The sequence below is a fragment of the Aphis gossypii genome, chromosome 1 (assembly GCF_020184175.1).
Source record: "Aphis gossypii isolate Hap1 chromosome 1, ASM2018417v2, whole genome shotgun sequence".
NCBI lineage: Eukaryota > Metazoa > Arthropoda > Insecta > Hemiptera > Aphididae > Aphis > Aphis gossypii.
The window spans coordinates 67,725,995-67,748,686 of record NC_065530.1 but is presented as its reverse complement, the minus strand read 5'-3'; the positions used below and the strand labels follow the sequence as shown (position 1 = coordinate 67,748,686).

The following is a 22,692-nucleotide window of genomic DNA, read 5'->3' as shown; positions in this document are numbered from 1 at the left end:
AATTCTGTATATTTAGTTCCTATACCACTGATAAGAGATTGGTTAGTCCAAAAACTGATAAATGATAATAATAATACAATATACAACAAACACATTTGAAAACGTTTAATTTACTAAACAACATGAATTAAGATATTATTTACTTAATAATACTAATAATAGTTAATAATTAATATATCTTAATTCATACTTTTAAATAATCTTCTGGTCTTTGTGCCGTTTACTCGTTCACTCGTTATGTTTGATTTGTGAAGTTTCAAACTGAGGCATCATAATATATTTGTAACCAGTAGGTATTAGCCATTAGATTTCTCTATTTATGCTAATAAACCTATTTCTTAAGGCTAACACATACACCTCAAGTAAACTTGATTACCATGGACAACGAAAAAGAAGGACCTGTGTTTAAAGTGCCTAAGTTATTTGGTCCCAGACCTGGCACCAAAAAACCAGTAATAAGTGAGGACACCATCAGCAACGACAGCAATGTGACATCGACAACAAATGTAGCAGAAAATTCTAAAGTTAGTGTTGAACATAAAATAGACCAACCAAAAAAAGTACCCAGGGCAACTTCTCAAGTTCCTATCCCATACGAAGAACCATCATGGGGTGGGAAGCCTGGAGATAAATATTTTTTGGAGGTTTGAGAATTTTTTTTTTGCCTTTAGGATTTTAAATAAGGTTTAAATATTTTATTTCAATTTAGGAGTTAAAATCTGGCGTAATGTTAAGTACAATACAACTAGAAAGTCGATCATTTCATTGCTTTGGACGTTTGAATAATTGCCATGTCACAATGGCACATCCAACAATTTCACGTTTTCATGCAGTCCTACAATATCGTTCAACTTTTTCTACCAACGATGAAAATAGAGGGTTTTATTTATATGACTTGGATAGTACACATGGAACATTCTTAAATCGTTTAAGAATTAAGCCTAAAACTTATGTAAAAGTTCATGTAAGTTTTAAAATTTATTTATATATATGTTACATTTATTAATTATTGTTACTAATACTATAGAGGTAGATTTAATGTTTCATTATACAATGTGTTGACTTTTCAATTATATCATTTTTAGGTTGGCCATTTGATTAGTTTTGGTGGTAGTACTAGAATGTATTTGTTACAAGGCCCCCCAGATGACGAAGAAAAAGAATCTGAATTAACTGTTACTGAATTAAAAGCTAAACGGCAAGCAGAACTTGAACAAAGAGAAAGAGAACAAGAGTTGCAAAGACTAAAAAGGGAAGAAGAAGAAAGAAAAAAAATGGAACAGGGTGTTGATTGGGGAATGGGTTTGTATTATATAAATTTATTGACAATAATAATTATAAACGAAACAGATCTCTTTTCTTCCAAAGTTTAGATGTTTTCAATAAACATTAATGTTCATCGACAGTTATTTTTATTTTTTTTTTACTTAAGTTAAAACTTTTGATAATAGAATGGTTTAGTTATCTATTTTAATGTTAAATTGTATTTATATTTTAGGAGAAGATGCAAATGAAGAAGAAGATACCAAAGAAAATCCTTTTGCTCCTAAAGAAAACGAGCAATTATATTTGGATGATCCTAAAAAAACATTGAAAGGTTGGTTTGAAAGAGAGGGGCAAGAATTGGAGTATGATGTATCAGAAAAAGGATTTGGAACATTTTCATGTCGTGTAGAGTAAGTAATTTTATTTATAATCATTTAAAAAAAATATATATTTTGTAAGAAATTTATTTTAGATTACCAATAGCAAACATTACAGGAAGACCACAAATTGCTGAAGCTACAATAAGCGGTAAAAAAAAAGAAGCAATTGCACATTGTGCACTGGAAGCATGTAAAATTTTAGATATGTATGGACTTTTAAGACAATCTACACATGGTGAATATATTTGCTTATTTGCTTTGAAAATACATTTTTTAAAAATTTTTAATGACTTTTTTGATTGTAGAAAGTAGAAAACGCAAAGAAAAGAATTGGGAAGAGGAAGACTTTTATGACAGCGATGATGATAATTTCTTAGATCGTACAGGAGATATTGATGTAAAGCGTAAAAAAAGAATGAAAAAATTTGGTAAAACTGCTGAAACTGTTGATACTTATGAAACATTAGTATGTGAATTATATAATTAAATTAAATTGATTCAGAAAAATTCAGATTGTATTATTACTTTTTTTTTAGATGGAGAAACATAAACTTTTGATTTCTGATCTTAAACACATTAAAAGTAAATTAAACAGATTAACTAAAAATGTTACTAAAGAGTATGGTGAAACTAATGATGAAGACTCTTTAGAGTCTTATATGTCTGATCTTAGAAATTATAAAACTGTTGATAAAGTTGAGATCAAAAGATTGAAAGTACAGTATTTATATTTATTGTTGTGTAATAATTTATATTTTATTTTATTTTTTATGTACTTACAGATTAAAATGAATGAATTACAAGAAGAAGAAGAAAAATTGAGAAAAATTATTAATATTGTACGACCAACTACTTTACCAGAATTAACAAAACCTCAGATAGAACATGTACCTAAAGTAGAACAAGTAGTCAAAGTAAATCCAAAAAATGATGATCCATCACCTTTAATTTCAACAATGCCAAAAGAAGTCAAAAAAATTGATTCAACTATAAAACCCAATGTTGAAAAAAAAAAAGAAGTCATAAATAAAGAAAAAAACGACTTAAATGAAGCAGAAGGTATTGTTATTGAATTAATAAATAATAATAATAATAATCAGTCATAGTTATATAAAACAATCATAATAATTTATAATTAGAAATGAATGAATTAAATTATATTTATCAAATTTCTACTGTGTTCACTTTGTAATCAGTATTCAGATACAATGTTTTTCTTTATAGATAAACTACATAGATTTTGTACACACTTTTCAGAGTCTAATATAAAATATTTCATATTATTATTTTTTAGAAAAAGTGTTAAAAGAATTGAAAGAAGCAGAAAAGAGACAAAAACAGTTGGAGAAAAAAGATAAAAAGGTATGTAAAATTTAATTTTCTATGTTTTATTTCATATTATTAAATGATCGAAATGTTCACACACATTTACTGTGGTATATTTATCTCAAGAGAGAATAAAAGGTATTCCTTTTTTTTAAAATATTTTTTTTTTGCTTTCAAAGAAAATATTTATTCATAGATGAGTATTAGTAATTGCTAATGTTTTATTGGTAAATATGAAATAATAATATTAATTATACTCAAATTTTAAACTTAAATTTTGAGAAAATAATGAGATATTCTAAATTTATACAGTATTAATTATAATATATAATATATGAGTGTATTAAAGTTTACTTGTAATAGCTATTGTATAACAGTTAATTAGATAAATGGTAGTGTACAAATGAGAATACAACAAAAGGATTACTGGTAGATCACCAGAATATCAAAATTATTTTAAATATCATTGGTTAGTAGTTTAAAAACAATAAATTGAATTTTGTTTTAAAGTTATTAATGGAGTTGATTATATATTAATAATATGTTACAGTAATAATATTTACATACTACATAATATTATATAATTGTATTGCATATTATTAGGTATGTTAATATATTATTTTTTAATATTAGTATTTGTTTTAGCAAAAATGTATAGCCCTTCAGGTTCTATATAATTTTAGTTATGTATTTTTGTTTATATTGGCATGAAATTATCAAAGGTGAAGCTCCCTTGAGTTATTTATCTCTAGATTAACCTAACCATACTCGCCCAGAATTTGATAAAAGTATTTACTATCATAGATTATTGCCTTTTGAAGTAAATACTGAAATAATAGTTAATACTAAATTTTACTCATTGGCCAATGGCCATTACCCATCTTTCCAATACCCCTTGATAAAACTCATAGATCACCTTTCAATTACACTTTCACAGTACCACTGTTCCTAGTCATCCCCTAGACTAAATCCTAAATAGGCAGGCACATAATGAAAAATTTCTATTAGGGAGCCCACCATTTTTGCCCTTGTATCATTTTTCATAATTAGTTAGAAATTAGATAACATGAGATATTTGTACAGCCTATAGAAAGCTTTCATTTCCATACATACTCTCTTAGTCCCTTTAGCAGAACCCCATACCAAGAACCTTAATAATTTAAAATTTACCTTGCCAGAGTTAATTTAAGGAGATCCGGCTCTCCTAATAGATAGGCTATTACACATTTAAGAGCTTATAACATTAATAAGAGAAAATTATTGAAATAAGTTGAAATGTAATGTTACTTATAAGTTATACCTGTCAAAATATTTTATCTATCATTAATCATAGATTTATATGCTTAGATAATTGCTAAAACTTTGGAGAAAGACGTAATAGAAGATTTTGGAAACATGATTTGGAAACCACCAGCTGATCAAACCGGGGACGGACGAACTAGTCTAAATGAAAAATATGGTTATTGATATTATATTTTAATTGTTCAAAGATGAATTACATGTAAATATTGCTTATGAATAAATACAAATTTTAACTTATTTTTATATTTATAAATATTGTATAATTAATTATATTGAGATAGTTTTCACATCATAATATTATAATGATAATAACGCTTGAATAAAAATTTGAACTACGGAGTCAGAAGTGTAGATATACATAAAGTTCCATCATCTGAACCAGTTACACAAGTACCGCATTGATTTAGAGATGACCAATCACAAACAACTGGAATACTTTGATGCTCTTTTAAAGACAAGACAGCATTTAATCCAGTACTCGTTATCTATTAAATAATGACAGTTATAAGTAAAATTATAAACTAACCTTACTACAATATTATACCCACAAGCACATTAAAACATATTATATAGCTAAAAGACTAAAGTTATTACTTTATATATATTTCCTCCATTGTTTTGACTATGACATAAAAGCATATATCCACCAGATTGATCTAATGTAAATGCTTGACTCATAAATGCATTAGGTTGGAGTGGATTATCTTTTTTAATATTCACTTCCCATACACACGACTGTTTATTACCATTCATACTAGTGCGACAAATCTAAAGTACAAAATACAAATTATTGTAAAAATAAAATAATATTAATATTACAAATATCAATTACTTTGTTATCAGCTCCTAATGTGTAGCAATCATTATGATCAGGAGATAATTGTAGACGCATCAAACGATCGGTATGTGGGGTCCAACGATCAACAATTTCACTATGTCTGAGATCAACTGTACGTACTGATCCATCAGCACATCCCGCGTATAACAATTGACCATTATGATTATAAGCACAACATGTAACAGCTACATCATCGTTTCCCAGTATGAGTTGTCTCTATATAAATAGTCATTAAACCCACTTGTTTAAACTGAATACAGTGAAACTTCCATAAAACATTGTAGTAAACAAAACAAAAACTTATATTCTAGATGACTTTGTTGAACAGAAAGTTTCATTAAATGGAAATTTCACAGTATATCTTAAAATAATAAAAATAGTAAATACACAATAGTCGTACTTCAATTTTTTTTGTTTTGACATCATATAAAAGTAATTTATTGTTGTCTTTAGAAACAAGTGAACAAACAAATGTAGAATCAGAAGGACCACATTTAACACATTGTATTTTCAAATTTGTTGATTGTTTAAATGGATTCAGTTCCCAAGAGGTTTTCATTTCTTTAGCATCATACAAAATTATTGAACAGTCATCGCATCCTAACAGTGTATAACGATCATTAGTTTTGAACCAATCCAAGCTGTATACAACTTTTTTCAAGTTAGTTGATCCAATCACTCTATAAATTAATACAATAAAGATTATTATTATACTAAAATTGGTTAATATAATGAATAAGTTGAATTACTTTGGTGATGGAGCAGCTGACCAAATTTTCAAAAAACCATCAGCATCTGTGCTAGATATAAGTGAACCAGACATGTTAAACCAACATTGAGTAATCTTTGTTTTATGTTCATTAAAGGATTCCTGTCAATAATTTAAAACTGTTTGATATCCACACATAGCTAAAAAATATTATTACTTTTTAAATTTTATTTTACCTGGCTAAGCAAAAGGAATGGGGGGACTTTGTGTTGTCTTTTGTCTAAATTATCTAAACTGGCATCCCGAGGACCTCTACTTCTAGTAGAATCGCGTTCTAAAGATATTGATCGCTTTGATACAGTTCTACGGCTACTTTCACTATATAATAAATAATTCAATTATTATAACTACTTGTAAAAAACAAATTAACCATAGTTCTCAAGATTTTATTAAATATAAGTATTATATTTAAAATTGATTATTATCTTAATAATTTTTTACAAATAAATATTGTCACCTAGTATTTCCAGGCTTAATCATAATGTAAGATGAAGGAGAAGTTGATAAGCTTGTACTGAGTTTTGAATTGGTTCCAACATGTTTTTTATAACCCATATCTAAAATTGGTTTATTATTATTTAATATATATATTATATATTATTATGAATATGTTTTAATTTAATCACCACTATTAATAGTAGAAGTAGCAGTTGGAGTAGGAATCGGTTGAGATATACGCTTCATGTTAACTTGTTTACCAAGTATTGGACTTGTAGGCAATCCACCGATAGTTCTGATAAGTGATCTCAAGGATTTCATGGATGTATCAGTGTTAGTGTTCTTTAATGTTTCCCTTAAAAATAAACAGATTTTAAGTATATAATATAACTTAAGTGTAATACAATTTTATTACTGAGACACTGTGTAGAAATCATCAATTATATCTAATGGTTGAGTATGAAATGATCCACTGACTGTGTTGTATTTAGGTTGAGTAACTCCATCAGTAAGTTTTTGTTTAAGGGTATCAATTTCATCTTGAAGTCGGCGAATTTTGTTTGCATCATCTTCATAATTGCACAAACTAGGTCTTGGAATAATCTAAGTAGAAAAAAAATAATTATTTTTTATTTTTGGATAAATAATAAATTGGTTAAATTTTAGTAATATAATATAGAATTAAACTAGCATTCTTAAATTAAATTTAACATTTCAAAATGTTAACTGTAAAATACAGTGTTTGAGATTATAATTAAGTATAAACACATAAATTACAAAATGAGAAAAGTTCATATAATAAATATTCATTAAACAATACAACTATTATACATATTTTAAATTTCTTAGGATAACATCATTGATTATAGAATAGAATCTAGGTATTCTATTATAGAATTTTTATAATCAATGACTATAACAAACTAGAAGAATTTAAGTCAGTCAATAAATTAATAGAATATTCAGTTTGATATTAAATACTGCATTAAACAATATATTTAATGCATTATTTAAAAGGTTAATAAATTTGAGCAATTATTTTTCCTTACATAAACAGAAACTTGTATACAAAAAAGGTACATCAAAAGTGTATTTACTTACTTGATAAACAATGGAGAGAAAATTATGTAAAGAGATAAAAAATGAATCTTGCCACTGTTTGGTGAAGTATATAGCAAACAATGGATTATCTTCAATATTTTTCAAGTATGGCAACACTTAAAAATACAATATTAATTAATAGTTTTAAATCATTAATCATATGGTAAAAAAAAAAAAAATTAACTTACTGAACCAATCTTTCCATTCATTTTGTAATTGTAGATCGTTGGTCATTTTGGTTAGGAACTCGTTTACTTTGTCTGAACGGTTGTTAGTTAATGCATGTATAAGGTAAAATTTGAGCAAACTATTTTCCAATTTTTTTACAGCTAAAAACAAAGAACTCTTATACTCAAAATTGTATTAAAAATCTAAATATAAGTTGAAAATAATACAAACCATATGATATGTCTTGATCTAGTTTCGAAAATAATTTATTTTCAAAATGTGACCAAAGTTCTCTAATTGTAGACAAGTCATAGGAATACACTAATTGCAATATTTGTTCAACTAGTTTATCCACCTTTTAAAAAAGTCATAATAATTTTAATTATTATTCTAGAGGATATAATAACGACTTTAAAATATTTATGAAGTATCATCATACTACATCATACATTATCTCACGAGCAGCATATTAATTACATTGAAAAATAATCAATTTACCACTTACTCTAAATCCTTTATCTTTATCTAGTTTCACATCAACATCAAACCATTTTAATGCGTTTGTAAATCCTCGAAATAAAAAATATTCTCTGATCAACTCATCTATGTGTTGCATATGAGGCATTGTTGTGTGATTTGTTTAACTATCTATATAGTATTTATCGAATTATGAGTTTCGTGTCAATCATTCTTTAAACAGTAATAGTAGGAATAAAAATTGTAAAAGTTAGTAAAAATATTTTCTAATTGATATTTGTTAAAAAATTAAAATACATTGTCAAAATGCTATGTTTTTTGAATTTTTGTTTAATAATATCTTAAATGTTATCACTAGTTCTTGCAAAAAAAAAAACATTGATAACATTGTTCGGAATGCAAAGTACCTATATAAATTTATGTAATAAAACAAAAGGATGGAATCAGGAACTTTGGGTTACTCGATCTAGTTGATGGTTTTTGAATAAATAATTTTCAAAAAAAATTAAGAGCAACAACTGATAGATGTTTGTATACCACTGACCTCAGTGGCGTGAGGCCAGGGCATTAGGGCAAATTTTAAGCAAGCGGCGCATGCCCGGCCAAAAAAGAAGAAATAAAATGTTTAACATATTTTATTATGTTAAACAATGGGTCTAATATATTTAAATTTCAACTATTTATTAATTCTTATTTTAGTATCCAATTTCACAAGTTTCTTCGAAAAAAATTAAATTATTTTTTTTACAGATGCACTTGTATTTTAGATTGCTCGGCCCCTATCGTTAATAGTTATTTTTAAAAATCATATTAACTATTAGTAAATAGGTCTATACTAAAAATGATCGGTTGCGAAAAAAGGGGATATCCGTGTTTTTATTGACATTTTTCATAAATTATTCATAAGTTTGACGTTCAATATTTATAAAAGAACTTACATTTTGGGGTATTCAGGTCATTAAAACATAAACCACTTTTTTTACCACCCACTGAAAAATATATTCTAGACTAACAAATCTTCTCCGTTCAGAATCGTTTTTTTATATACAATGATACCCATCATTGGATTCAAATTTAATACATCCATTATATAGAGCGTTACTCACTCAGCCACTTTTTTTTTAAATTTTAACTTGAAGTTTTATTTTAGTGCTTACCCTATATAAAATATCAATGCACGCCACTGATTGGCATAAATTTTAATTCAAATCAGTTGAAGTAATAAAATATAAATACGTATTTTAAAAAAAATAATATTTTTATTTTAAAAATACGTATCGACTATACTATTGATAATTAAAAATAAATTTGTTATGTGATTGTTTATTTTTTTTCTTTAAAACAAGGTTTTAAATTTTCGGTATTACAGCTTACCCTACTGATTGGGATTTATTATTGACACTTTACAATTAACAGTAAATCACCTTACACCTACTGGCTATTAAAAAAATTTGAGAGGAGAATTTTATCTAGAATCGTAAGATAAGAAGCCTAATTTTTATATTATTCTATTTCGATCGTCTTATATATTATTATCATGATCAAATTTTAAGTTTTTAGATTTTGAAAGGAGCAATGAATATATTAATTGTACAATGACGTGCATGTGTGTTTTTTAATGTACATATGAATACATAAAAGTAGTCGATAAATTGTGTTTTGGATAGCAAGTTGGATTTAGTTTATTTAAGAAAACAATTAAGAAAAAACGAGAATTTTTAGTTAATTTCAATATTGAAAAATTAATTTTTTGGATTTTATATTTGGCATAACTCGAAAACGAATAATTGAAGTTACTTGAATTTTTCACTAAATACCTATATTATGTATTATTATTTTCAATGTAATATGTTTACATTTTCAAAAATACCTAACTAAATAACTCTTATTGTGCTATAATAATAATAATATTTAGTACATATTTTTATTCTTCTAAGCATGATAAATTTTACATTTTTTTCTGTAAGAATTCTCAATAAAAAATTCTTCACTGGGTCAAAATTCTTTTTCAAAAATTTCTTTTTTAATTAAATAATATATATTATTTAATATTTGTATAGTTTACGACTCATTTACTGTACTATCTAATTGGCCTGAAATTATCTAAATAATTATTTGAGTCTCTGAAAGTATAGAAATTGTCACGAAAATAATAGAAGACTAACTTAAAAATATCTATTAAAAGTTAAAACTAACTAGTGTTAGAAATTATCCAAGAAATGCACAGAGTGGAGTATTATAAAGACTTAAAAGTCTAAACAACTTTTTTTATGAGTTTCAAAAACTTATATTTTATTGTTTTATTATGAGGGGATAAAGAATCTATAGTGTTTTTATTTTAAAAGAATTATAATAGTATTTAAACATAGAAAACATTTAAGTGATAGTTAAATAAGACTTTATTTAATACTAAAATACATTATCTGTATACATTATAACAATCTGTTAAATAATTAATGATAATAAAGTATAATTGGTATTATGCTGATCAATTCTTACAATAAAAACAGATAATAAACTAACAATAATAATTACAAAGTTTAATAAATTGTGATTTATTACTTATTTATTTAAAAGAGACTATTCTTAAAATTAAGCAATTAGGATTTGAATACAAGAATTTAATAATATTTTAAGTACAATAAACTGAAATTTTTTTGTATACCTAAAATATTTTTTATTTAAAACACAAACTTATAGTGTAACTTTTGAATATATTTTCAATGGTTCATAAAAAATTTTAAATAGTATTTTAATATGCGATGGGCTAATTTAAATATTTTATACAAATGTGTTTTTAAATATTAAATTTAATAAATAATGATTGATGAAATTATAACATTAAAGGAAGTATTAAAGTTTTTGATAAAATTGTTATCTAGATTAACAATACATTTTTTTTAAGTATGTAATCTATTTCAATAATACTGTGTACAACTGATCAAATTAAGCTAAAATGAGAAATAAAATTATTATTACAAGAAAATTTAATGTTCAACACGCAAAAATAAGGTAATAATAATAATTTAAACAATAGCTTTAATAACTGCGTCAGTAAACTCGTGAGTGCTGCTTGAACCACCTAAATCTCTCGTTCTTACCTAAAAATTGTTAAAATTGTTTTTAAACTTGCTAATTAAAATGAGAACAAAATCACATTATTTAATTAATTCAATACTTACAGATAATACTAAATTGTATTTTAAATTAAAACTATGAATACAATGTTTAACATAATAACTCACTTTTCCAGCAGCAAGTACTTCTCTAATTGCAGTTCGTATGGATTCACTATAATGTTGTAGATTAACATGTCTTAACATTTTAGATGCACACATCAACATCGCAGTCGGATTAGCAATATTTTTACCAACAGCAGTTTGGAATACGTGTCTTGCACCCTAAGTGAATAATTAAAAGTTAATAAAATTGCATTAACTAATTGAATATGATATTTACTGGTTCAAATACAGCGCATTCAGGACTGAAAGATGAGCTAGCAACAACACCTGCTCCACCTACTAAACCAGCTGCCAAGTTGTCTAATATGTTTCCGTATAAATTGGGCATAACTAGAATATCAAACTGTTGAGGATTGGATACCATTTGCATAGTACAGTTATCAACAATCATAGCTTCAAAGTTGACACTGGGATATAGTTGTTTGATCTTAAAACAAGAAAACACAGTTAACAAAATAATACTTAATTTAAAAAATGTATTAATTTATTTAGTTTTTTGGATTTAAATAATTTATATACTATACTTAATGGGTTACCAACTTACCTCTGAACAACTTTTTAAAAACAAGCCATCTCCAAGTTTCATAATGTTAGCTTTATGAACACATGTAACACGCTCACGTTTGTTTCTTATGGCATAATCAAAAGCAAATTTTGCTATTCTTTGAGATTTTGAAGCAGTAACAATTTTTAAACACTCAACCACACCCTAGAAATAATAAAATATTTAATGCATAATAATTAAAGAAAAAAAAAATATATATATTTATTACTTACATCAACTGATTCATGTTCAAGGGCTGAATATTCTCCTTCTGTAAGTTCACGAATAATTACCATGTCTATATTTTTATGTCTAGAAGCAACTCCCGGCCATGAAACTACATGAACAACATTAGAATACAAATCTAAACCTTTCCTGAGTTTCATATGTAAATTTTGAAGTTCTCCAGAATAGCTAACATCAGGACTCATTAATGCACCCTATAAAATAAATTTAATTTCTATAACATTGACTATTAAAAAAAATAAAAACAATGATAGCATATGAATTACCATCAAACAAATTCTATTGCGATTAATTGATTTGATAACATCTTCAACTTGAGCACTGCTAGAATGTTGTACTTCTGAAAATAATATGGTTTCAAAATCAATAGGGGCTCCAATTGCTTTCAGTACAGTTTGAACAGAATTCATCAATTCAGGATAAACTCCATCACCCGGAATTAATGTGCATGTTATTCGTTCAGCTGGCATGTTGGAATATTTATCCTGTAAAAAAGATAATTTATGTTAAAAAATAAAACAGGTTAACAGTTTATTAATTTACCTCATTTAGTTCACTAGAAGCAAACGCCCTAGCAATCGGTGACTTGATGTTAACGGTTTTAGCCGTGTCCTAGAAATGAATACAAAATAATTAAATAAAAGTTTTAGTTATTCAAATATTATTTGAGATAATTTTACCAATGACGATGGAGTATGGAGACATTTATTTCCCAATGCATTTTGAGCTGACTAAACAAAAATTATACAAACATAGAACATAATATAATATGTTATAATAATTCATAATGGAAAACTGTTATGAATAAGTTACAATACAAAACCTATTAATATTACTTATTATAATTTACGCATTATTGTACTTACTCTGTTCATCAGTAGTTTCATTCCATTTTTAAGAATTGACATTTTAATAAAGTCAATTACTTATAATTTAAACAAAAAAAATTGTACGAAAATGAATTACTATAATTTCGAAGAGTAAAAAAAACGTACACCTTCGGACCTAGGAATTATAGTTCGTAGTATCAAAGAAAAAGAATCGGTGATCGCAATGTCCAATGAAATCACAGATTTTAATAATTATCATATTGGTGTCCGCTGTAATTGTACCGTATGTACAGCCCTTTAGAGGGTAACAGCTGTAGATAAGATCTGTTTTATCATAGAATAATACTATTTTACACTTATTGTAGGAAAGAATAAAAACATTAAACAATAATAAGCCATAAGGCATAAGCGTTGTATAGTATGGACCACGAGTTCGTAAACGTATTCATTATTTAATAGTTATAGATTTTGAATTCGGTAGTCGCATTGATTATATACAATAGATTTTATAATCCTATAATTCTATTCTTGAATTAATGGTAGTATTCTATTCTGTGGTAGTACCTAATCAGTAGGTTGGTACATAATTTTTACTATACCTAGTTAGTACCATTCAATATTTAAATATTTAAAGGTTCTTCTTGCAATAAGGAAAGACAAACGCAGTATTGTGACTAAATATTAGGCACCTCCATAATAATGGACAACGTTCGTCGACTTCTGATATTGTATGGTAGTCAAACTGGATGTGCTCAGGAAGTTGCTGAAAGAATCTGGAGGGAATCAAAATGGTACTTAAGCTTTTTTATTAATTAAATATTAATTCAAAAATTAGAAGAAAAAAAATTAGGACACTTAAACTTAAAATAATCAATTATCAAATAAATATAGAAAATAAATTTTAGGTAATTACATTCTTTATTTTTTTTTCTACTTAAGTTGTAATATCTTGCATAGTTTTTTTGTATATGTTCAATTTTTTTAAATTGAACCTTTTAACAACTTTCAGTCTCATGTTGATTTTTGACTATTCTTATATTTTTTTTCTTTTGATATCCACCTTTCTACATTATATTATGTAAATTTTAAATTAATTATGTAAAATTGAATTATATAGGTATTTTATTTTTTGTTTAGGTTGCATTATAGTGGACCTGTTATTGCAATTGATGACTATCCCGTTGAAAAATTAATTTTTGAAAAAAAAATTATTTTTGTTTGTTCAACTACTGGACAAGGTGATCAACCAGATAATATGAAAACTACTTGGAAATTTTTACTAAGAAAAAATTTACCTTCCAATTCTTTAACTAATGTTGAGTAAGGAAACTTTTTTTTTTACTGACGATTAAAATTAACACGTTAAATGCATACTTTTTTTAAGATTTACTGCAGTTTACCCCCTATGATCACATATTTTAAAATATTACCCTATGGGTAAAGTTAGAAATTAAATTGTAAGAAGCAAGCAATGTACATTGAATAAGAGTTAATTTACTGATAATATATATAGAGGTCAGATATGTATGATTTTACATGATTTTTATGAATATTATATGAAAATATTAACTTACTATTCAGTAATAATATGTCTATGATTCATATTACATTGAATTGAAGAGTAAATATTTTTGTTATATTAATATACAAATTTTTTGAATTAAGTTGTTTCTCACTTAATATATCTTATGTTTTAAGAATAATGATATGATAACACACATCGGCCCCATCACCCCCCTTGTATCCATTACTGGGTGCAATTAACGTGTTAAATTGAATTATTATCTTATGAACAATTTACTATTTTATTCTATTTATTATAATTTTACAAATACTATAGGTTTGCTGTGTTGGGTTTGGGAGATAGCTCATATGTAAAATTCAATCATGTTGCTAAAAAACTGTACAGAAGGCTTATACAATTAGGAGGAAAACCATTATGTGATATCGGGTTAGCTGATGACCAACATGATATTGGAGCGTTTGCTGTTATTGATCCGTGGATTGATAATTTGTGGAATGTATTAATTGAAAAACATCCACTTACAAATGGATTAATGCCTATAGACCGAAATTCATTACCACCACCAAAGTAAATTTAAAAATGAGTAAATAGCGTATTTTCAACCTTTAACAAAGGTAAACTAATAAATAATTATATTTAGGTGGAATGTACAATGTTTAAGTTCAAATATTTCTATCCATATAAATGATAAGTTGCCCAATAACGACCTATTAAAACCAAATTCAACAATAGTCACTTGTTTATCAAATACGAGAACAACAGCTGAAAATCATTTTCAAGTATTTATAGTTTTTTATGCATTATAAATAAAAATCAGAAGTGTATTTAAAAAAAACGTTAATGGGAGTATTTGATTTTTTTAATTTAAAAGAACTGATTATTGATTCTTTCTATAAATTTAGATACATATTATTATAATCATTTAGTATTTATGTATAAGTATATTATTTGTGTACTTAATTAATAATTGTAAAATATTTCTAAAAAGTAATCGAATTTGTCTAGCTTATGTTTAGATATGCCTTTTTAAATATATGGGCAGCTCCATTGATCAGTGTTTTTCAATCATTATATTACTACACTATTAAAATATTTTATATTTTGTGTTAAATAAATTTAATTGGTAAAGTAAAATAATAATAAATGATAATAACAAAGAAAAATAATGATAAATTTAGATGACAGATAAATTATTTTTAATCATCATTGAAATTATATTGAATACCTATACATTGTGTCAAATTTGTTTGCACTTTTTGTGATAAGTTTAAATATTTCATGAAGTGTATTATATATGTATTGTATATACTATATATGACACATTTGAACATATTTGGCGATATACTGGTTTAGAAACACTACAATAGATAGTAACCATTATTAGAAAATATCAATGTGACAATTCTATATTTACTTTATTTTTATTGAAATTTGATAAATTAATATAATTATTTAAAACTTGGTTATCCATGTTTTCTGGTGTCTTAGTCTTTTAGGCTGCAGCTTCTTATTTATTATTATATACAGTACAGTAGAGTCTCGCTAATTCGGACTAGATGGGACCGGACTCTATCAGGTTTATCGAAAATCCGAATTAAACGGAATGACTTTTTTTTTAACTTACTAATAAATATTTTTTTAAAAACACTTTATGTATTTATACAAATTCAAATTTTATTGATTTACAATTATACATTACACATTATTGTTATTAATCGAAACAATAATATCTTTAAAATGGGTATTCAGATATTCTCCAATATATACATTATACATGAGTTCTAAAGTACAAAATATAAATTGTCTGGGTTAGCGAGACTCTACTGTACTACAAAATATTTTAATTGCTGTCTGACTTATTATAATTAATTTGTATATGAATAACAAATAATAATTATTTTATTTATTAAATCATTTATACAGGATGTACGATTGTTAAAATTTGAGTACTCAGAAAATAGTATTAACTATTCGCCTGGAGATGTTTTAATGGTTCGTCCAGTTAACTCTGAAATATCAGTTAACACTTTTTTTAAATTGCTTAATGATAATAAGAATATGAAACTAAGTCCTACCACAATACTGAATGTGACACAATGCAGTGATGACATGCCTATACCTTACAATTTGAGCAAACAATTTACTTTATATCAATGTGCTAAATACTATTGGGATTTAAATGTAAATATTATTCAGTTTTTATAACATATATATGTTTGATGATAAATACAATTATGGTAGATTATACCAAATAGGTATACATTTCAATTGTTGTCATACTTCACGGACAATGAATTAGAAAAAGAAAAGCTGAAGGAATTTACCACTCCTGAAGGACAAGAAGAACTATACAGCTATTGTAATCGCCCAAGAAGAACTATTCTGGAAGTATTGGCTGATTTTCCTCATGCAACAGCTAATTTATCTTTAGAATACCTTTTTGAAATTTTTTCTCCAATACGCCCAAGAGCCTTTTCAATTGCATCAGCACCATCAGTGAGTTTTTATTTACAAATAAATAAATACTTAGCATTATGATTTATGATAAGCATAATTGTAAAGAATATTCAATTTATGAAAACATGAACTATGCTTCCTGATATTTTTATTTTTGATATAAAATAGGTTGTTTTATTTAAAAATACAGATTAGTTAAAAATGTCTATATCTAGTATAGGATAACTTTTATGCATATCCCTACATTATTTACTTATGATGAACCACGAGAAAGTTTAAAAAAGTTAAATTCTTTAGTCATGAGTATTGATTCCATAATAAATATCATAATTTAATAATTAATATAAAATATATTGTACATAGCAAAAAATACAAATCATAATCTATTAGATCATTTATTTTATTTATAAATCATATAGTTTTACTCATTATTACATTTTATGTAAAGAACAATTTCATTAATTTTATTATTTTTAAGAAATTCCTGATAATGCATTTTAATTTATTTTATTTTTAATACATATATTATGAACAGCTTATCATTATATACTATTTAAATATATATATATTTAATAAATTTTGTTACATAGCATAATTGTATTATATACTCTTTTCACGTTTAGAAGCAACCCTGGCAGCTGACTTCTGCACATGGGTATGGTATCATTCTGTGTGTGAGTTGTGTGCCCATAGAGTACTCTATGTGTGTGCCACTGATAAAAACTGGTTGCTTCTAAACATAAATAGAGTATAGTATACTAAAATAAACTGTACATAATACAGTAGTCAACAATATAATTTTTGATAAACTTAAACTATTCTGTGCTATTAGCTTTATTTATCATATTTAGTTAATTATAAATATACATTTTAACTTTATTTTTTAATTATTTATTTATTGTTTTACTTGTAGGTACACAAAAATGAAATACATTTACTTGTTGCTGTTGTTACGTACAAGACAAAATTACTGGCTAAACGAATTGGCTTATGTTCTACATGGCTCGCTAGTTTAAACATTGGTGATAAAATTCCAGTTTGGATTCAGAAAGGAACTTTTCAGTTTCCATATAGTCAAGTTAATATTTAACTAATAAAACTATAAATTTATTTATAGTTTATACATTAAACAAAATTAAGTAATTTATTGTTATTACTAAACGTTTTATTTTTAGTCATGTAATGTTATAATGATCGGACCTGGTACTGGAGTAGCACCATTTCGAAGTTTTGTGCATGAAGCTGTAACTAATAAATGTGGCAATGCAAAAACATTACACTTGTATTTTGGAGCTAGAAATAGATTGAAAGATTTTCATTGTGTTAATGATTGGGAAAAACTAGTAGCAGATAAAAAACTATCACTGTTTACTGCATTTTCAAGAGATCAAGATCATAAAATGTAATTTTTCAATTATTTCTTGAATTTCATATCATCTAATAAATATTTTGTATTTTTTCAGTTATGTACAGCACATTTTAGAACAAAATGAAGAAGAATTATTTAAATTACTTTCTAATAAAGAATGTTATGTATTTGTTGCTGGAAATGCAAAAGACATGCCAACTGCAGTTAAAAATGTATTTATAAATATACTTACAAAAAATAAACATTTAAATACTATAGATATGATGGAAACTAAAGGATTTTATCAAACTGAAACCTGGAGTTAATATTCTTATATTACATCATACATATATCAAACATATAAATAAAATGTTATATTGATTATTATATTAATTAAAATAAAAATAATATGTACAATTTTGAATTAAAAGTGATTATTTTTCTGAATACAATTTTTTAGTAGACTAGATGGTTAATTTATTATTAATTATTTATAATAATTACCAATCATATGTTGATGTAAACTTTCAATTTTAATCAAAATAAAACATATTTTTGTGGTTATATATTTTTTTTATTCTATGTTAAGACTAATGTACAGATTGTATGGTTAAAAAAACAAAAATCTATTTAAATTAAACATTTTATAAAGTGTCATTTTTCGGTGGCTGCTATTTTCATGTATATATGAAAATATTCATTATATTTACAGATTGCATGTTTCAAAATAAAATGAAAAAAAAAATTGTTAAGACACGTTATATCTACACGTGTTATCATCAACTAACAACTTACTATCTAATCCATTTCAACATTATTAACATTATTATGTTCAGAATAATCCATTCAATACATTTGACCTATAATTAAATTTAAAGGTAAGAATATTATCTAGGACATAACATTTTTTTTTAAATTTTATAAAGCAAGTAATATAATTGTTTTAAAATAATTATTAATTTATACTGTTATTTATTATATATAATTTATTTATTAGACTAAATTAAATTTTAATGGTAAAAAAATATTTATTAACGAATAAATTTCATTTCATTTTTTAGGTCCTATGATATCCTCTTTAGGAACTCTGTTGAATACATTTTAATGTGAATGTTTAATATAAGTTGTTTAATTGGTTTTCAGGTGTATATATATACAATTACTTTATCATATTAAATAATTTAAAACTAATACTAAATTGGGAACTCACTAAATAAGCATTATCAAATAATTTAAAGTAACAATGTTGACATAATAAATATATGAATTAAATCATTAGACTATGGAAGGCTTTGAAAAAAAATCAAGGCTTAAAATTTTCCCTATCTGTTAAAAATGCTTGGACTACTTTCAATTTCTGTCAATATTGTGCCTGAAAAGTGGGAATGCCTTATAAGTTTATAACATAAGAAATACTTTAAATTAATGAGCATTATCATTAATGATAGCATTGGCTTTAAAAAGGATCTATTTATAATCAATGGTGCTATTAATAATTAACACATTGACATTGTTAAATTGTAATGTTCTATAATACCTATATTATATACGATATTACAATTTACAATTGTCTGTGTAAATATTTAGTTGAATTAATTAATTTAAAAAACGTAGATTTTAAAGTACCTGTTTTTATATTTTACTAAAGATATAGTTGACACTTAATGATTTAATATAATAAACTATAACGCAATATTTTAAAAACTGGTAATTATATCATTAGATTATGGCCCATAGTATAGTTATAATACATTACCTACCTATACCTGTATAAGTATATGTAATATGTATTATAATTTAATAATTTATTTTATAAAAAACAACAATACGTCAATACTTGAGGTGCATGTTTATTCAATGTTCACGTGTTTACATTAAATAAGCACAGTTAACAGTTATTTAATTATAACTCATTAATTCAATTGTATTTAGATATAGCCATGTATAGGCACTTGTTAGTCATTTCCTAAACTCGTGTCTTTATCAAATTATCTATAGCCTTAGCGTGTATAATTAAATCATGTGCGTAACCACTACAGGGTTGTTACTTGTTAGGTACTGCAATATCTTCTATTCTTCTAATACATAAAACTTTACTGTCGTCTGTCGATATTTATATTTGTGGTTATATACAGAGAGATTCATGCTCATCCTCTTTTGCATTTTCTCCTTAAATAACATAATCATTAAAAATCTTATTTTTGGAATTCTTAAAAATCTTTACTTAAAGATCATATTTTCGAATTCTTTAGATTGTTTGTATTACCTACTTGAGAAGTGTCGAATGAAAATACTTAGTTCTATTTTTTAAATGACAATCCTTCCTAAATACTAAATTATTTAAAAAGTAATTTTTTCTGAAAATGTAGATGTATATCAAATGTAAATCAAAATGTGTACCTACTGTACATTTTTGTAAAGGGGCTATGATTTATTGAACATTTTAATAATTTATATTAATTTATCTACGTCAACAATTCATATGAACAGATCGAGTATAATATTAGATTTGATATTACATTTACATATTATACTTTATATTTTTGTAAAACTATTTTTAAGGATTTTTATCCTTACGATTAAAATATTTTAAAAACAGAAAAACTGGTGTAGGGATCATTTAATTTAATCCTAAGCTAAGTATCACATAATAAACAAGCTAAGTGTTACCAATGGGTGGCTTCTTATTCACGTAACCCTATAATGTTTATTACCCTAATCTCACATATACTTATTGTGCTTAATTGTATAGATTGTATATTTCTTGTAAAAATAAAAAAAAAAAAAAAAAAAAAAACAGAAAAACTGCTAGTTTAAATTTTGAATTAGGTAGGTACATCAGTTTTAAAAAAAATATTAATTCAATAATTTAAGTAAAAAAGGGGAGTTTTTATTTTAAAAATAAAAGTTTGTATCACTAAACACTTAAAGAATTTTAAAATAAGGTCTAAGTATGTTTAAAATTTTAAAAAATCAAAATTTAAATTTATTGGTTTTTAAATGAAAAAATGGAGGTAAGCAATAAGCATACGTTCGAATCATTGTATATGTGTATTGTGTATGCTATACAAAGTGATTCGTTTAATGTGATCTGAGCAATATTTCTGAAAACATAAAGAGTTTTATGATTTAAATTTTTTTAAGAATTTACCATGTTTGAAAATTGATAGGAATTGGATAGAGAATAATGTAAACATGGCTCTAGGTAATAGCAGGGTACCTAATAGATATAAATGTTTATCTGTATCGCGACCCACAGTTTGGGATATACTCTAATACTATATAATATTAATACTATGTACTGTATTACTATATATTGTATAATAGACTACAATATCCATTATAGGTAGTTTTGGACTAGTCATTATTTTTTTTTATGTTATAGTGTACACATTTTTGTGTACCTATATGTAATACTTATACGTATGTAGTAGTTGTATCGTACACCTATAAGATGCCATATGGTTTGGAAAAAGATAAAGCTAAGTATGATTTTTTCGAAACATTTTAACACATTTATAAATTAGGTATAAGTTACAAATTTTTAAATTTGTACTGGATACAATTAAGTGTATCACTGTTAATTGTTATTCCTACTACACAGTGCAAATTACAATAAAGGGTCTAATTATTAGACTTTAATAAGTAGGTATCTAGCTAACAAGACATTTTTAAAATTATTTAATAACATTTAAAAAAACATTACATTTTTGGAATGTAATGACCAATGGGAAGTACCACCCTCTGCCCTCTGGATAATGTTTATGGATTATTTTAAATACAATCAGGCACGTATATAAAAAAAATTTCAGGGGGGTATACAATATAGCAATACACATTTAAAAAATATTTTATAATAATAGGTGTATAATTTTAAAGAAATTATATCAGATTTATTTTTAAAGAAATTATTTCGGAGGGGTGTTGAACACCCCTCCACCCTGTGTACGTGCCTGAATATAACAATCTGGAATCATTGTAATACTGAATAACATAGAATTACAAATTTACAATATCTTTAAAACAAAGGACCCTGAGGGCTTGAGTTATTGAACTTTTACCAACTTAAAAACGACTACCAATAGACAATATTAGTTACACAACTAAGTTTTAGTATTCTCTAGTTTTGCACCAATTATTATTATATTGTTGATCGTATTTATTGTAGTTTTATGCCTTAATTTATACTTAATATATATAATGTTATACGTTGATGATTATTGATTTCTGAAAAAAGTATAAGTATATAAATATAAATTTATATAATTATATAATAATATTACGAGTACATATTTTATGTTACTAACGAAATAACGAGTACCGATAACAATTATAAGATGGCTACTAAAACTAGTTAAACACTAAACAGATTACAGATTGAGTATTCTCAAATTCTCAATTAGTAGTGAGTTTCTGAGTAGGCACTGATTATAAT

At 25.3% G+C, this 22,692-nt stretch overlaps 4 protein-coding genes across 6 annotated transcripts; 2 read left to right on the top strand and 2 right to left on the bottom strand.

Annotated features, from left to right (window-relative positions):
* Positions 1-115: 115 nt before the first annotated feature.
* Positions 116-4,511, top strand: LOC114130468 (kanadaptin). Its single transcript, XM_027995448.2, has 11 exons — positions 116-289; positions 344-644; positions 710-964; positions 1,086-1,302; positions 1,499-1,676; positions 1,739-1,881; positions 1,952-2,112; positions 2,183-2,362; positions 2,429-2,705; positions 2,941-3,008; positions 4,320-4,511. Exons 2-11 carry the CDS (start codon positions 378-380, stop codon positions 4,437-4,439), a joined length of 1,866 nt encoding a protein of 621 aa, XP_027851249.2. The 5' UTR covers positions 116-289; positions 344-377; the 3' UTR covers positions 4,440-4,511.
* On the bottom strand, positions 4,428-8,405 carry LOC114130467 (WD repeat-containing protein 91). 2 transcript variants are annotated; one of them, XM_027995447.2, is made up of 13 exons: positions 8,094-8,405; positions 7,820-7,943; positions 7,609-7,749; positions 7,421-7,536; positions 6,735-6,922; positions 6,508-6,674; positions 6,339-6,438; positions 6,058-6,199; positions 5,862-5,983; positions 5,513-5,792; positions 5,107-5,328; positions 4,869-5,042; positions 4,428-4,759 (listed from the first exon to the last, which is right to left on the bottom strand). In XM_027995447.2, exons 1-13 carry the CDS (start codon positions 8,211-8,213, stop codon positions 4,607-4,609), a joined length of 2,049 nt encoding a protein of 682 aa, XP_027851248.1. In that variant the 5' UTR covers positions 8,214-8,405; the 3' UTR covers positions 4,428-4,606. The 2 variants fall into 2 exon arrangements, with proteins under 2 accessions (XP_027851248.1, XP_050054827.1); XM_050198870.1 differs by having other exon boundaries at positions 8,087-8,219.
* A 2,041-nt stretch (positions 8,406-10,446) lies between these two features.
* On the bottom strand, positions 10,447-13,181 carry LOC114130477 (isocitrate dehydrogenase [NAD] subunit beta, mitochondrial). Its single transcript, XM_027995459.2, has 9 exons — positions 12,964-13,181; positions 12,778-12,828; positions 12,641-12,709; positions 12,364-12,582; positions 12,085-12,291; positions 11,852-12,016; positions 11,525-11,734; positions 11,311-11,466; positions 10,447-11,166 (listed from the first exon to the last, which is right to left on the bottom strand). The coding sequence occupies exons 1-9, from the start codon at positions 13,003-13,005 to the stop codon at positions 11,092-11,094; spliced, it is 1,194 nt and encodes a 397-aa protein (XP_027851260.2). The 5' UTR covers positions 13,006-13,181; the 3' UTR covers positions 10,447-11,091.
* A 151-nt stretch (positions 13,182-13,332) lies between these two features.
* LOC114130476 (NADPH-dependent diflavin oxidoreductase 1) lies at positions 13,333-18,823 on the top strand. 2 transcript variants are annotated; one of them, XM_027995458.2, is made up of 10 exons: positions 13,333-13,502; positions 13,579-13,718; positions 14,065-14,247; positions 14,768-15,019; positions 15,093-15,231; positions 16,376-16,633; positions 16,694-16,948; positions 17,823-17,987; positions 18,085-18,311; positions 18,373-18,823. In XM_027995458.2, the coding sequence occupies exons 2-10, from the start codon at positions 13,627-13,629 to the stop codon at positions 18,581-18,583; spliced, it is 1,782 nt and encodes a 593-aa protein (XP_027851259.1). In that variant the 5' UTR covers positions 13,333-13,502; positions 13,579-13,626; the 3' UTR covers positions 18,584-18,823. The 2 variants fall into 2 exon arrangements, with proteins under 2 accessions (XP_027851259.1, XP_027851257.1); XM_027995456.2 differs by having other exon boundaries at positions 13,562-13,718.
* Positions 18,824-22,692: the final 3,869 nt, after the last annotated feature.